This window comes from Cygnus olor, chromosome 3, assembly GCF_009769625.2.
Source record: "Cygnus olor isolate bCygOlo1 chromosome 3, bCygOlo1.pri.v2, whole genome shotgun sequence".
In the NCBI taxonomy this organism is placed as follows: Eukaryota; Metazoa; Chordata; class Aves; order Anseriformes; family Anatidae; genus Cygnus; species Cygnus olor.
In genome coordinates this window covers 349,306-362,254 of record NC_049171.1, presented here as the reverse complement: position 1 = coordinate 362,254, position 12,949 = coordinate 349,306, and the positions used below count along the sequence as shown (strand labels likewise).

Below are 12,949 nucleotides of genomic sequence, written 5' to 3'. Positions count from 1 at the left end.
CAGCGTGGCCGTGAGCCAGGCAGGGTGAACGGAGCACGAGCACGGGGAGGGCTGAGCTGCCTGAGCCCCCCCCACCCCCCACTGCCCCAACACAGACGGGGCCGGCGCTGCCTTCACGCTCCGGGTTTAATGGCGGCAGTGGGGCAGAGGGCTGGACCCAGCCCAGCCGGCGGCACGCTGCGCCCCGGGGCCGGCCCTGCGCCGCGCTGCAGCCCAGCACGCTCCCCCCCGGCCGGTGCCCAGCGCCAGCAGCGCGGCTGGGTCCTGGTCCAGGTCCCTCATCTGCTCCGCAGTCCGGGGGGTGCCGCGAGGGCTCAGTCCTGGCCCCGGGGCCTAGAGGAAGCCGGGGAAGGCAAGCTGCAGCAGCGGATGGTGGCCACGATGAGCCCGGCACAGAGCAGCAGCAGCAGCCAGACGGGGAGGGAGCCTGCGGAGGAGAGCAGGGCCTGAGGACGGCACCCGGGGTCCTGCTGCCTCTTGTGCATGCAGGAGGGGCTGCCGCGGCCCCGCTGCGGACACAGGGGTGCAGGAGCCGTGCCACCTACGTCGCCCGGGGAGCAGGTGCAGCTTGCAGCGGCTGTCGACAGCCACGCTGAGCAGGGCGGCCTCGTTTCCTGCCAGCAGCTCCCGCCCACGCTGGCTCTCGGGCACGAAGGCGACATCGGTGACGACGATGCCGTGCGCCTCCTTCACGTAGTAGAGCCTCTGCGAGGGCAGCAGGGAGGGCGGCCCGGTCACCTCAGCCCTAGGGGCAGGGCAGCCCCCGCACCCCTCCCCGTGCCCCTGCTCACCTGCAGCGAGAAGGCGATGTGGATGGCCACAGAGCCCGTGACGGTGCCCAGCCCCAGGAACGTGCCCGAGTCGCTGCAGAGGCAGGGGGACGGTGAGCGGGGGCCAGCACGGCCCCGTGCCCGCACCCAGCCCCGCGCCGTACCTGACGGAGAGGCAGGACACCACCTCGCTGCCGCAGGGCCGCGTGAGCAGCGGCAGGAAGCTCCTCCCGTCCCACTTGGTCAGGTAGCAGGGCGGGGGGCGGCGCTCCCGCTTGTGGGGCACCTGCACCGTGTAGAGCCGCAGCGCCCCGGCGTTGTCCTCCACCGCCCCGAACCTGCCGCAGGAGAGCACAGGCTGACCCGGTGCCGGCACTGCTGCTCCTCGCAGCTGCAAGGGGAGCGTCGGGGCCGTCCCTACGTTCGGCATCGCCACCGCTGACCCCAGTGGCAGGACTGGAGCGCTTTGGGGGTCCAGGACCATCCCCTCCCCAGACCTGGACCTAGCCCCCGTCAGCACGTGTCGGGGCCCTCACCGGCAGGCCTGGTAGCGGTACGCCTTGTCAGGGATACCAGGCAGGTTCTCGTTCCAGCACAGCCCCGTCACCAGCTGGTCCCGCTGCCACACGCAGCACTGGAAGTCCCGTCCCGCCGTCACCACCTGCGCAGAGGGGGTGCGAGGACGACTCCAGCAGCGGGGCCAGGGCAGGCTGCTGCCGCCTGCCGCCTCCCAGCCACCGCCCACCTTGTTGTCAGGGCCCAGCGCGATATCCTCGATCTCCCCGTCGTGGGCTTTGAACTCCAGCGTCTTCTTCATGCTGGGGAACTGTGAGAAAAGAGCACGTGTCGGAGCCGCGGCCCGTGGGTGAAGTCTTCCCTGCCAGCCACACAGTGTGACGGCACGGCAGCGCCTGGCCCTGGCTCCCGCACCCCGTGCCCACCTCCCAGAGGCGGAGGAAGCCATCGGCTCCACCGGTGACGAGCAGGGAGCAGTCAGCGTTGAAGCGCACGGCCTTCTGCAGGGCGTCGGGGCTGAAATCCGTGCGGACGCTGCGCACGCTCTCCACGGTCACCTCGCTCGTCTGGTTCTGCGTGTCGCCCTGCGCTGCCGGGCTGGGGCCCTTCCGCTTCCGTGGCCCCTTCTCCCCGCTGGCTGCAGCAGGGAAGGCAACGCTGACCCCGACGCAGCCCCGCGGGGCAGCCCGGAGCTCCCGGCCCCGCGCTGTCCCCACGCCGCCCCTGCCCCGGGGGATGCAGGCTCTCACCTTCCCGTCCGGCCGTGCCGCGCCCCGGGGGCGGCTGCAGGCTGAAGCGCAGGATGTGGCAGTCGGCGTCCTGCCCCGCCGCGATGAAGTCGTCCGCCAGCGCCATGGTCATGGTGGCGCGGGTCTCGGTGTCGTGCGAGTGCAGCAGCGAGGCGCTGAGCTGCCCCCCGACCTGCTCCAGCTGCAGGAAGTGCTGCGGGCGGGGCGAGCGTGGCCTCAGGGCTGGGCCCCGGCAGGGGGCCGGGGGGGGCGGCCCACCCGGTGCCCCTGCACCGCCCCACGCTCAGCCGGGCTGCCCCGCGGCCCCAGGACCCCCATCCTGGCCCGGTACCCAGGTATCCCGGTGCCCCCATCCCGGTCCCGGGACTCCCATCCCAGCCTCGGTATCCCGGTACCCAGGTACCCCCATCCCAGCCTCGCAGCCCCATTACCGTGGTACCCCCACCCCGGACTGGAACCCCGGGACCTCCATCCCGGTACCCCCATACCAGCCCCGGGACCCAGGTACCCCGGGACCCCCATCCTGGCCTCGCAGCCCTGGTACCCCCATCCCGGTCCCCCGGTACCCCGATCCCAGTACCCCCATCCCGGCTCCGGTACCCCGATCCCAGTTCCCCCATCCCGGCTCCGCAGCCCTGTTACCGTGGTACCCCCATGCCGGCCCGGGACCTCGGTACCCCGATCCCGGCAGCCCGATCCCGGCCTCGGTCCCCCGGTCCCCCCACCCCGGTCCCCCGGTCCCCCCACCCCGTCTCCCCGCCCCCCGCCCGCAGGCCCCAGACCCCCCGCCCGCCCAGCCCGGCCCGGCCCCGCACCACGCCATTGCGGATGCCGGTCTTGGCGGCGCCGCCGCCGCCGGCGGTGATGGCGATGGGGCGGCGCGGGTGCAGGCGCACGGTGTACAGCGGGAAGGGCGCGCGGTACAGCTCGGCCGCCCGCCGCGGCGACATGGCTGCGCGCCCACGTCCGCGCTCCCGCGCCGCTGCGTCACCAGGCCCCGCCCCCCGCCCGCACGCCCCGCCCCCTGCGATTGCGCCTCGCCCCCGCCGTCCTGCCCGCGGCCACGCATGCGCAGGGCGGGAGCGCCGCGCACCGGGGGGCACCGGGCGGGACCGGGACGGGCCCCCCGCAACGCTGCCGGCCGCGGGGGCTCGGAGCCGCGCTCCCCGCTGAGCCCCGGCCCCGCCGCCCTGCCCGGCATCGCCCGCCCCCCGCCGGACCCCGTTCTCCGCCGCACCCCCGGTGCCCGCCCCCGGTGCCCGGTCGCGCTGGGGGCAGGGAGCCGCGAGCCCCCGTGCGCGGTGCGGAGGGGCCGGGCACGCCGAGCGCCGTGCTCCACAACGGTTTTATTGGGGGGAGGGGGGGAAGGCAGAGCCGCGGCCCGCGGAGCAGGGCGGTAAGGCACGGGGCCGGGCCGCGGCACGGGGAGGGGGCACGGGCGCCGCTCCCGCCTGCCCCGCGCCGCTCCCGGAGCCCCCGGGGGCGGCGGCCCCGCAGCGTCCTCCGGTACCGGCTGGGGGCACGGGGCTGGCACCGCGCCGCCTGCAGGGACCCAGCCCCGCACCGGGAGCTGGCACCGCGCGGCCACACCGGGCCCGGTGCCGGGGGGGGGTCAGAAGGAGGTCTCCTGCAGGGCGTAGGCGGGGGGCCCGGCCGCGCGCACGTAGCCCTGTTCCTCCTCGTCCCGCGGCACGCAGCCGGCGGCCACGCCGTTGGGCACCCGCGCCACCTTCTCCGTCGTGGTCAGCTCCGGGCGGGCGGCGTCCTGCGGAGACAGGGCGGGGGGCAGCAGGACCGCGGGCACCCACCCCCCCGCCAAGGGGCCGGGGGTCCTCACCTGGGCGGGGAAGGGCACCCCGCAGCCCAGCCACTGCCGGTACTTGGGGGGCAGGCAGCACAGCAGGCGCGGCAGCACCGGGTAGATGGTGCGGGGGTCCACGGCCGAGCCCCGCGTGGGGCCTGAGGGCAGCGCAGGGGTCAGCGGGGACCGGGGGGGCAGCACCCGGCCCCCCCACGCCCCCCCGCTCACCGGTGAGCAGGCTGACCAGGAGCCCCACCACGATGACGGTGGTGGAGTTGTGGGCGCTGTACCACATGTACGACAGGCTGTAGAACTTCTGCAGGCCCGTGGGGCTGGGGGGAGAGCGGGTGAGGGGGACGTGGAGCAGCCCCCCCCAAGGCTGACCCTCCTCCTGCCGCCCCCACCCGCCCCATCCCGCTCACCTGCGTGGGGCCGCCGTGGGGGTGAGCAGGGTGGTGGCGAGGGCGGCGGTGACGTTGCCGTCAGGGGGGTGGGCGGTGCTGTTGGCTGCGGGGGCCCCCCCGGCAGCCCCCATGCTGGACACCAGGCTGCCGATGCCCACCCAGAAGGCCATGGCCAGCCCCGCCAGCAGCCCCACGATGGCACCCTGCATGGGGAGGGGGGGTCGCAGCACTGAGCCCCGCAGCCGGCACCCCACGGGGAGGGGGAGCCATGCCTGGGGGGTGGCAGCACTGCAGGACTCACCGCGGGGTTGGCGCAGGGGAAGAACATGCCCAGGCAGAAGAGCCCCAGCAGTGGCCCCCCCACCATGCCGAAGATGCTGATGGCTGCCTGCAGGGACACGGCACCGCTGTGGGGCTGCGGGGACTGGGGGGCCACCCCCACCGGGGGGGGCAGCAGGGCACCCCTCGTCCCCGTCCCCTACCTGCAGCACGGGGCCCAGCATGGAGGAAACGTAGGCCATCCCCAGGCACAGCAGCCCGTAGCCGAGAGCTGGGTGACAGGTGGGGGTGTCACAGCACTGCAGCCCGCCCCCCCCGGTGCCCCCCTCCCGGGCCCCGCTCACCCAGCAGCTTGGAGAACAGCGTGGCCCGTGACTCCGACAGCCCAGGGCAGTGCGGCCGCACCAGGTCCTCCATCGTCACCGTCGCCAGCGAGTTGAAGGCGGAGGAGATGGTGCTGGGGAGGAGAGGGAGCGGGAGGGGGGCTCGGCCACGTGCCCCCCCGGCACCCCTTGGTCACGGCACCCACCTCAGGGAGCCGCTGAACAGGCAGGCGACGAAGAGGCCGGGCAGCCCTGGCAGGTCCTTCAGCACGTCCATCACAAAGTACAGCACCAGCTGGGGACCGGCACGGGGTGAGCGCGGTGCTGGGGGGCGCACGGTGGGCTGGGGGGGAAGGGGGGGCACGGGCATCCACCTGGTCAGAGGAGATGGGGCCGGTCACCAGCGGGTGCTCACGGTCGTAGACGAACATGACGAGGCCGGTGAGGCAGCTGAGGCAGAGCACGATCTGCTGGCAGGGGAAGACGGCGTAGCAGGAGCTGCGGGTGCCACGGAGACGTCAGAGGCTGGCAGCGGGGGGCCCCCCCACGCCCCCACCCCACTCACAGCACGGCCTGCCTCTCGTTGCGGGAGCTCAGGTACCGCTGCACCTGCGCCTGGTTCACGCCGTACAGCGACAGCATCATGAAGACGCCCCCGAAGGCCAGCGTCCAGAACGTGTGTCGCACGTAGGGGTCAGGGTTGAGGCTGCGGGGAGGGGAATGTGGTCACGGGGGGGCAGCCGCCCCCTGCACCCCCACACCGGGGCTCGGCCCGGGGCACGGCACTCACTCGATGCCCGAGATCTTGCCCTCCTGCTCCGCCAGGCGCCAGACGCGGGCCATGCCGCCCACGCGCTGGGCGCCCACCACGATGACGGCCAGCTGCCCCGCGAACATCACCAGCGTCTGGAAGACGTCCGTCCAGATGACAGCCTTCAGCCCGCCCTGCGGAGGCACGGCGCCCGTCACCGCGGCCCGGGGGGGACGCAGGGCAGCCCCGTGGCCAGGGCACGAGAGGTGCGGCGGCAGCGACTCACCAGCGTGGTGTACAGCGTGCAGACCAGCCCTATGGTGAGCACCGCGCTCCAGAGGTCAAAGCCCGTCACTGGAAGCAACGGAGGCCGTTAACGAACAACGAGGACAGCGGCCCCCGGTGTGCCCGTGGGACCCAGCAGGACCCCAGGCTGGGGTCTGTCCCGCAGCGCCCTCGCAGCCCCCGGCTCCCTTACCTGCATTGAGGGCCAGCGCAGGCGCATAGAGCACCACCCCCATGTAGATGACCTGCGGGGACAGCAGCGCTGCAGCCCACCTGCGCCCCCTCCCCATGCCCCCACATCCAGGACCCCCCAGGACTGCCAGGCAGTGCCGGCCGCCCACTCACCATCTGGAAGATGAAGGTGACGGTGCCAAAGACACGCACGGTCTTGTTGAAGCGCAGCTCCAGGTACTGGGGGCAGGGGGGAGACAGGGTCAGGGGAGCGTCCCCGTCCCGACGTGGGGTCTGCGAGCAGGAGGGGCACCCCCGCGCCCCTCCATCCCACGGCACCCTGCTCACCTCGTAGGTGCTGGTGATCTGCAGGCGGTAGAAGACGGGGATGAAGACGTGTGCCGGGATGAGCAGCCCCAGAAAGTAGGAGCAGCCGAGGAACCAGTACTCGGTGCCGAACCGGTAGATCTCGGCGGGCACACCCAGGATGGCCACTGCCGACTGGAAGGTGGCCAGCAGGGAGAGGGCGACGGGCAGGAAGCCCATGCTGCGGTTCGCCAGGAGGAACTCCTGCACCGTGCGCTGCCGGCCCCCGCTCAGCGCGTAGAAGAGCCCGATGGCCAAGGACAGCACCAGCAGCAGCGTGAAGATGGTGTAGTCGATCGCCGTGAACTCCATGGCGAGCTCCTGCCGCTGCCCCGCTGCCCCCCGGCCGCACGCCCCCGCTGCGCCTGCCCCACCTCATGGGCGTGCCGAGCCCCGGTGGCCGCCCCGGACGGAGGACGGCGGTGTCAGACGGCCGCACCGGAGGCTCCGCGGGGACCTTCGCTCCTAATCTCAGCCCGCCTCAAGGACCTGCGGGAGCGCGGCACCAGGACATCCCCTCAGCCCTCCCCCTCCCTCCGGCACGCGGCGCCGCCGCGCTCCCCCCCGCTTCCCCCACCTGCCCCGGGAGGTCGTCCCCCGGCCAAGGCAAACACGGCCCGGGCCAAGCAGCGCCGAGGGCACGGCAGCAACGCCCGACCCGCCCGGCGCCGGCCCCCGCGGCGCGCAGAGCCCCGCCGAGCCCGGCGGAACCGGCCCCGCCCCGGCCCCGCGCTGCGGACCCGACGCGGCCGCCAACGCCCCCCCGCGCCCCCGCAGCCGGCAGGACCCGCGCAGCCGGTCCCCGGCCGGGACGGGACGGGACGGGCAGGCCCCGACAGCGGGCAGACGGACGGACAGCGCAGACGCCCCGCGGGGGCGGGGGCGCAGGACGGCCCCGGGCACCTCGTGCACCTGAGCGGGGCGCGGGGCAGGGCGGCTCCCGGCCGGGACGGGCGGGGCGCAGAGCCCCGGCGGGGCGCGCGAGGACACCGCGGGGGGGCACCGGCGCCCGATCCGCGCGGGAACGCCCCGGGCGCGCTTGGCAGGATCAGGACCGGGATCGGGACCAGCCTCGGCCCTGCCCCGCGCCCGGGCCTGCCCTCTGGGGGCCGGGGCCGGCGGCGCTGGCTCGGGACCGCGCCGGGAAGGAGGCGAGGGGGCAGCACCGCCCGCCGCCGCCCCAGCCTGCACGGCGCAGCTCCGCGGGCAGGGTCCAAGGTCACCGCTCCGCGCCGCGCAGACACAACACGGGGCCGGCGCCCCCCGCCCAAGGCCGCGCTGCCCCGCCCCGCCGCAGCCCCCCCGGGGCCGTGCCGCCACCGGCCCCGGCCCAAGGCCCCGGCGGCCCCCCCGGGGCGCTGCGCCCGTCCTCGGGGGTCCGCCCCCCGCAGCCACGCGGTGTCCCCGTGCCCCCGGCCCCGCGCCCTGCCGCCTGCTCCCCGTGCCCCCAGCCCCAGCCGCTGCTCCCGGGCCCGTGCCCCCGGCTGGGGGCCCCGCTCCGCGGCCCCCGCGCCCCCAGCGCCCCCAGCCTCAGGTCGTGCTCCCCCCGTCCCCTGCGTTCCCTCCCCGTCCCCAGCCGAGGCCCCGCCGCCCCCACTCCCGGTGTCCCCGCACCGCAGCCCCGCTCCCCGGACCCGGTGTCCGCGGTGACCCCTACCCGAGCCCCCGCTCCCCAGAACCGCTGGCGCTGCGCTGGCCCCGCACCGGCCCCTGCGCCCCGCACCGGCCCCTGCCCCGCGCACCGGCCCCTGCCCACGGGGCGCGGCGGTGCCGGTGCGGTGCCGGCAGCCCCGGGCCGCGCCGCTCGGGCACTCACCGGGGCCGGCAGCGCCCGGCGCGGCACCGCTCTGCCCACGTGCACCCGCGGCGGCGGCGCGCCCTGATGACGCCGCGAGGCTTTGCCCTCACCGCGCTCTTTCCGCCCGGCCCCGCCGGGGGCGCGGCCTCACCGCCGAGCGCAGGTCGCCGCGCCCCGGTGCGCCCCGGCCGCGGTCCATGGCGGAGCCGCCGGGCCCCCCCCCGCGGCCGTTCCGCCCCGCTGGGCGCTGCCCCGGGGCAGGGCCGACCCCGGCCGGGCGGGACCGGAGCCGGAGCCGAGCGGCGGGCCCGGAGCTGGGCCGCGGGCGCCCTCCTGCTGCTGCTGCTGCTGCTGCTGCTGCCCGGGGCCGCCGGCGGCGGGGCGGTGAGCGGGGCGGGGGGCGGGTACCGGTACCGGTACCGGCCTGGTGCCGGCCGTGCCCGCGCCCCCCGTGACCGTTTCCCCCTCAGGTGTGCGGGAGCTGCCCGGGGCCGCTGCGGAACGGATCCCTCGTGGCCCGGTACTGCGCCTCCAGGGCGGGCGTGGAGCCGCGGGGACGCTGCTGCGTGGCTCGGGGACCCCCGCGGCGCCTGCTCGGGTATGGCCGGGGGCGGCGGGGGGCGGGGGGCTGCAGCAGGGCGCGGGGCGCGCGGGTGTCTCACGTCCCTCCCTCTGCCCCAGGTTGGACCTGAGCAACTGCTCCCTGCGCAGCCTGCCCGCTGCGTTTGCTGAGGCCGCGGCTGTCGTTGTCCTGTGAGTCCTGGCGGGGCAGGGACAGGGCTCCGGGGGCAGCCCACGGGACGGGGCTGGGCCGTGCACGCTCTGGTCCCCATCCCCGCCGTCCCCAGTGACACCACTTCGGGGTGCCCGTCCTGTCTGCAGGCGGGACCCGCAGCCTGCACCTGCCCCGCGGGCGGGGTAAGCAGCCCCCGGTGTGTTTGCAGGGACCTGACGGAGAACCCCCTGGCAGCCCCCCCCAACAGCTCCTTCCTGGGCTTCACGAACCTGCAGAGCCTGTGAGTACGGGGGTACGGGGGGGCTGGGCGCGGTGCCTGGTGCTGAGCTCTCTTTCCCAGCGCGGTGCCAGTGGAGCTGGAGTGCCCAGGCGGGAACAGCGCCTGGGAGGAGGTGACAGAGCACGGGAGCAGCCGGCTCTGCCACGGCCAGAGGAACCCCTGCAACAGCTCCGGGGAGCTTGGTACGTGGGTTACAGGGGCGGGCCTCCTTGGCCACCTTGCGTCCTCGTGTCCCCACCTTGGGGCACTGCACACGGTGGGGCGGGGGACAACCAGCACCCACCTGCTGGGGCTCCCCCCCCTCCCCTTGCTCGGCTGCGCCTTGCTGTCCCCTCAGTGTGGTGGGGCCGTGCGAGGAGCAGCCCTGGCTTGGCCCCGTCACCCCCCGCTGTGCTCCCCCAGCCTGGCTGTGCCCCGAGAACGCTGCCTGTGCCCCGGATGGCCCCGGCTTCTCCCAGTGCCTTTGCGCCAGCCCCTTCCATGGCTACAAGTGCCTGCGCGAGGTGGGTGCCCCGGGGGGCCGAGGGACGGGACCCCCCCGCAGGACGGCCCTGCGGGGCGGGCAGAGCCGCTTACCCGCGTGTCGCCTTGCAGGGCGCGTTCCCCGTCCTGCCCTTCTGCAGCATCCTGGGGGCCGTGACGGCCGCCCTGTCCCTCCTGCTGTGGGGCACCCAGCGCCGGAAAGCCAAGGCCCCGTGACGGGGACACCCCCTGCGCACAGCGCCCCGCTCACCCGGCAGGGCCGAATAAAGCGTGCGGCACCGCGTCCGGGGGCTCCTTCCTGCGGCAGCGTGGGGACGTGGCGGGGGGGGCCTTGCGGTGCCCCCCGCAGCAGCGGCTGCCCGGTGCCCCAGCTGCGTACCCCTCAACACCGGGGCGGCCGCATGGGGCTCCGCCGGGGCTGGCAGCGGGGCCGGGCCCGCGGCTCTACCGGGACGGGCGGGGCCACCGGGGCGGGGGCGGACGGGACGGGGGGCGTGTCTATGCAAATCGGGCTGCTGCTGGGGGGCGGGGCCACGGAGAGAGCGCCCCTGAAACGGAGCCGCTGTGCCTCTCCGGGGCGGGGCGGGGCGCCAGGGAGATGGGGGCGTGTCCATTCAGATAAGGGGGCGTGCCCATGCAGATCGGAGCCGCGCGGCATCACGGGACAAGCCCCACACCGCACGGCGCCGCGCGTGGCCCCGCGTGGGCGCGTGGCGGGGGCCGGGCGCGGGCGCCGCGCGGGGCGGGGCGGGGCGGGGCGGGTCCGGCGGGCCCGGGGCGGGCGTTTCGGGGCGCGCGTCCGTGTGCTGGGTGTGCGTGCGCGCGCGTGGGGGCGCGGCGGGGGGGGAGCGGGCGTCATACTTACCTGGCAGGGGAGACACCATGATCAGGCAGGTGGTTTTCCCAGGGCGAGGCTCATCCCCTGCACTCCGGGTGTGCTGACCCCTGCGATTTCCCCAAATGCGGGAAACTCGACTGCATAATTTGTGGTAGTGGGGGACTGCGTTCGCGCTCTCCCCTGGTTGTGCGGTGCCAAAGACAGAGCTGTGCCGGGGGCGTTTGTGGTTCTCGGGGGGCCCTGGCAGCGCCCGGGGGTCGCTCCCGGCCGCGGTTCGGCTCGTGCCCCGCGTGGGCTGCCCGGAGCCTGCCCGTGACGGGCCGCAGCCGCGGGGGTCAGGGTCCCGCTCCGCCAGGTGCCGCTGAACCGGCAGAGGCGCCGCTCGCTCGCACGGCCCGGAAGGCAGCCAGCCGTGCACAGAGGGCAACGATCGGCGCGTGAGCGAAGTCAAGGTAGATGACATCCACTGCTCTCCCCCCATCTACCCAGCTGGCGATGCCATCATAGAAGGCTACAAGGTTGGTCGAACACAATTTCCCCTTGGTGAATCCACGTTGACTACCCCTCATAACCGTCTTCTCTTCCAATTGCTTGGAGATGGCATCCAGAACAAGCTGTTCCAACACCTTTCCAGGGGCGGAGGTGAGACTGACTGGCCTGTAGTTGCCCGGATCCTTCTTCTTGCCCTTCTTGAAGACCGGAGTGACATTGGCTATCCTCCAGTCCTCAGGCACCCCTCCTGTTCTCCAGGACCTTTCAAAGATGATAGAGAGCGGTTCGGCGATCACCTCTGCTAACTCCCTCAGCACATGTGGATGCATCCCTTCAGGACCCATGGACTTGAGTGCACTGAGCCCACTGAGACGCTCCCGAACCACTCCCTCATCAATCAGGGGGGAGATCTCCACTTCCCAGACTCCTTCTACTCCCTCCAGTGTCCAGGGGTACCGGGGGGGGAATCTTTGAAGAAAAGACCGAAGCAAAGAGGGCATTCAGTATCTCCGCCTTCTCAGCGTCCCCCGTTACCAGGACACCCCCCTCATTCAGCAGGGGACCCACATTATCCCTAGTCTTCCTTTTACTGTTTACATACTTAAAGGATAATAAGAAATTTTTTTTTTTTTTATCTCCTTTGCCAGCTTCATCTCCAGGTGGGCTTTAGCCTTCTTCATCGTGTCCCCGCAGGCCCTCACAACACTCCTATACTCCTCCCAAGAGGACAGGCCCTTTTTCCACATTTCATAGACTTTCCTCTTCCTTTTGATCTTGTTGGTGAGCTCCTTGCTCATCCACGCAGGTTTCCTGCCCCCCTTCCCTGATTTCCTACTCTTCAGGAGGCACCGATCCTGAGCTTGGAAGAAGTACTGCTTAAATGTTGCCCAGCTCTCACAAGCACCCATACCTTCTAGGGATCTAGCCCATGAGATACCCCCAAGTAGGTCCTAGAAGAGGTCAAAGTTGGCGCTCCAAAAGTCCAGGTTAGCAATCCTACCTTTTCCCTTACTTCTTCCACTCCAGACCTTCAACTCCACCACCTCATGGTCACTGCATCCCAAGCTAGCCCCAGCCTTCACATCCCTAACAAGCCCATCCCTGTTGGTAAGAACAAGGTCCAGAACCCCCCCCACCTCGTTGGCTCCTCCACCACCTGCGTCAGAAAATTATCTTCAATGCGTTCTAGGAACCGTTTGGACTGCGCGTGCCTGGCCGAGTTGCTTACCCAACAGATGTCGGGATAATTAAAGTCCCCCGTGAGAACCATCATCCAGGATCGTGAGGCTACTTTCAGTTGCTTGTAGAAGGCCTCGCCGACCTCCTCCTGATCTGGTGAGCTGCAGTACACCCCCACAGCAGGGTCACCCATACCAGCCTGCCGCCCCTTAATTCTCACCCACAAGCTCTCCACTTTTTCTTCACCTTCCCCCGGGTGGAGCTGGGTACATTCTACTTGCTCTCTCACATAGAATTTCACTTATCTTATAGTTCCCGTGAGTGGCGGCTTGATTAATCCTGGATCCCAGAAGGATCCTGGGTGTTCCTCTGCTGGGGCATCACAAACTGGGGCGGGAGGCAGCCGTGGACCCTGCTGGGCCCCGCAGGGCAGGAGCAGCAGAGGAAGCGTGGTTTTACTCTGCTGCGTTTTACATGTGGTTTTACCCAGCTGGGCAGCCGAGCTCGACCTCAGCCGCTCTCTCGCTCCCCCTCCTCAAAGCGGAGAAAATACGATGCAAAGGTCTCAGGAGGTGAGGTAAGGATGGGGAGATCACTCAGCAGTTATCACGGGTAAAACAGACTCAGCGTAGGGAGATTAATAAAAGTTATTACCTATTACTAAGGTGGAGCTGTGAGAAACAACAACAAAAAATAAAGACACCTTCCCCTCAAGCAGCGCAGGGCAA

The 12,949-nt window shown here is 72.3% G+C and overlaps 2 protein-coding genes and 1 non-coding gene across 5 annotated transcripts; 1 reads left to right on the top strand and 2 right to left on the bottom strand.

Moving 5' to 3' along the window:
• Nucleotides 1–108: 108 nt before the first annotated feature.
• Nucleotides 109–3,022, bottom strand: PREB (prolactin regulatory element binding). Its single transcript, XM_040552150.1, is given in 10 exon segments — nt 109–368; nt 371–427; nt 546–705; nt 792–864; nt 935–1,108; nt 1,307–1,431; nt 1,516–1,596; nt 1,712–1,923; nt 2,036–2,228; nt 2,851–3,022. Coding segments are annotated over 10 exon segments (1,245 nt in total). The 5' UTR covers nt 2,986–3,022; the 3' UTR covers nt 109–333.
• Nucleotides 3,023–3,363: 341 nt separating this feature from the next.
• Nucleotides 3,364–10,167, bottom strand: SLC5A6 (solute carrier family 5 member 6). 3 transcript variants are annotated; one of them, XM_040552147.1, is made up of 16 exons: nt 9,806–10,167; nt 6,398–6,904; nt 6,224–6,289; nt 6,072–6,123; nt 5,880–5,947; nt 5,633–5,787; nt 5,408–5,548; nt 5,217–5,340; nt 5,049–5,137; nt 4,864–4,976; nt 4,723–4,790; nt 4,542–4,628; nt 4,259–4,443; nt 4,065–4,168; nt 3,873–3,994; nt 3,364–3,800 (listed from the first exon to the last, which is right to left on the bottom strand). In XM_040552147.1, the coding sequence occupies exons 2-16, from the start codon at nt 6,725–6,727 to the stop codon at nt 3,648–3,650; spliced, it is 1,857 nt and encodes a 618-aa protein (XP_040408081.1). In that variant the 5' UTR covers nt 6,728–6,904; nt 9,806–10,167; the 3' UTR covers nt 3,364–3,647. The 3 variants fall into 3 exon arrangements, with proteins under 3 accessions (XP_040408081.1, XP_040408082.1, XP_040408083.1); XM_040552148.1 differs by lacking the exon at nt 9,806–10,167 and adding an exon at nt 8,232–8,318; XM_040552149.1 differs by lacking the exon at nt 9,806–10,167 and having other exon boundaries at nt 6,398–7,095.
• Nucleotides 10,168–10,569: 402 nt separating this feature from the next.
• LOC121068841 lies at nt 10,570–10,733 on the top strand. Its single transcript, XR_005819105.1, has one exon. It is a non-coding gene; the product is annotated as a U1 spliceosomal RNA (small nuclear RNA).
• The last annotated feature ends 2,216 nt before the right edge of the window (nt 10,734–12,949 follow it).

Excerpts from the sequence above, each read along its gene's own strand:
- SLC5A6 (XM_040552147.1), bottom strand. The coding sequence starts at position 6,727 with ATGGAGTTCACGGCGATCGACTACACCATCTTCACGCTGCTGCTGGTG. Across the intron at positions 6,290-6,397 it reads AGATCACCAGCACCTACGAG|TACCTGGAGCTGCGCTTCAA; the intron begins GTGAGCAGGGTG and ends CCCTGCCCCCAG. Across the intron at positions 5,788-5,879 it reads GCACGCTGTACACCACGCTG|GGCGGGCTGAAGGCTGTCAT; the intron begins GTGAGTCGCTGC and ends GTGCCTCCGCAG.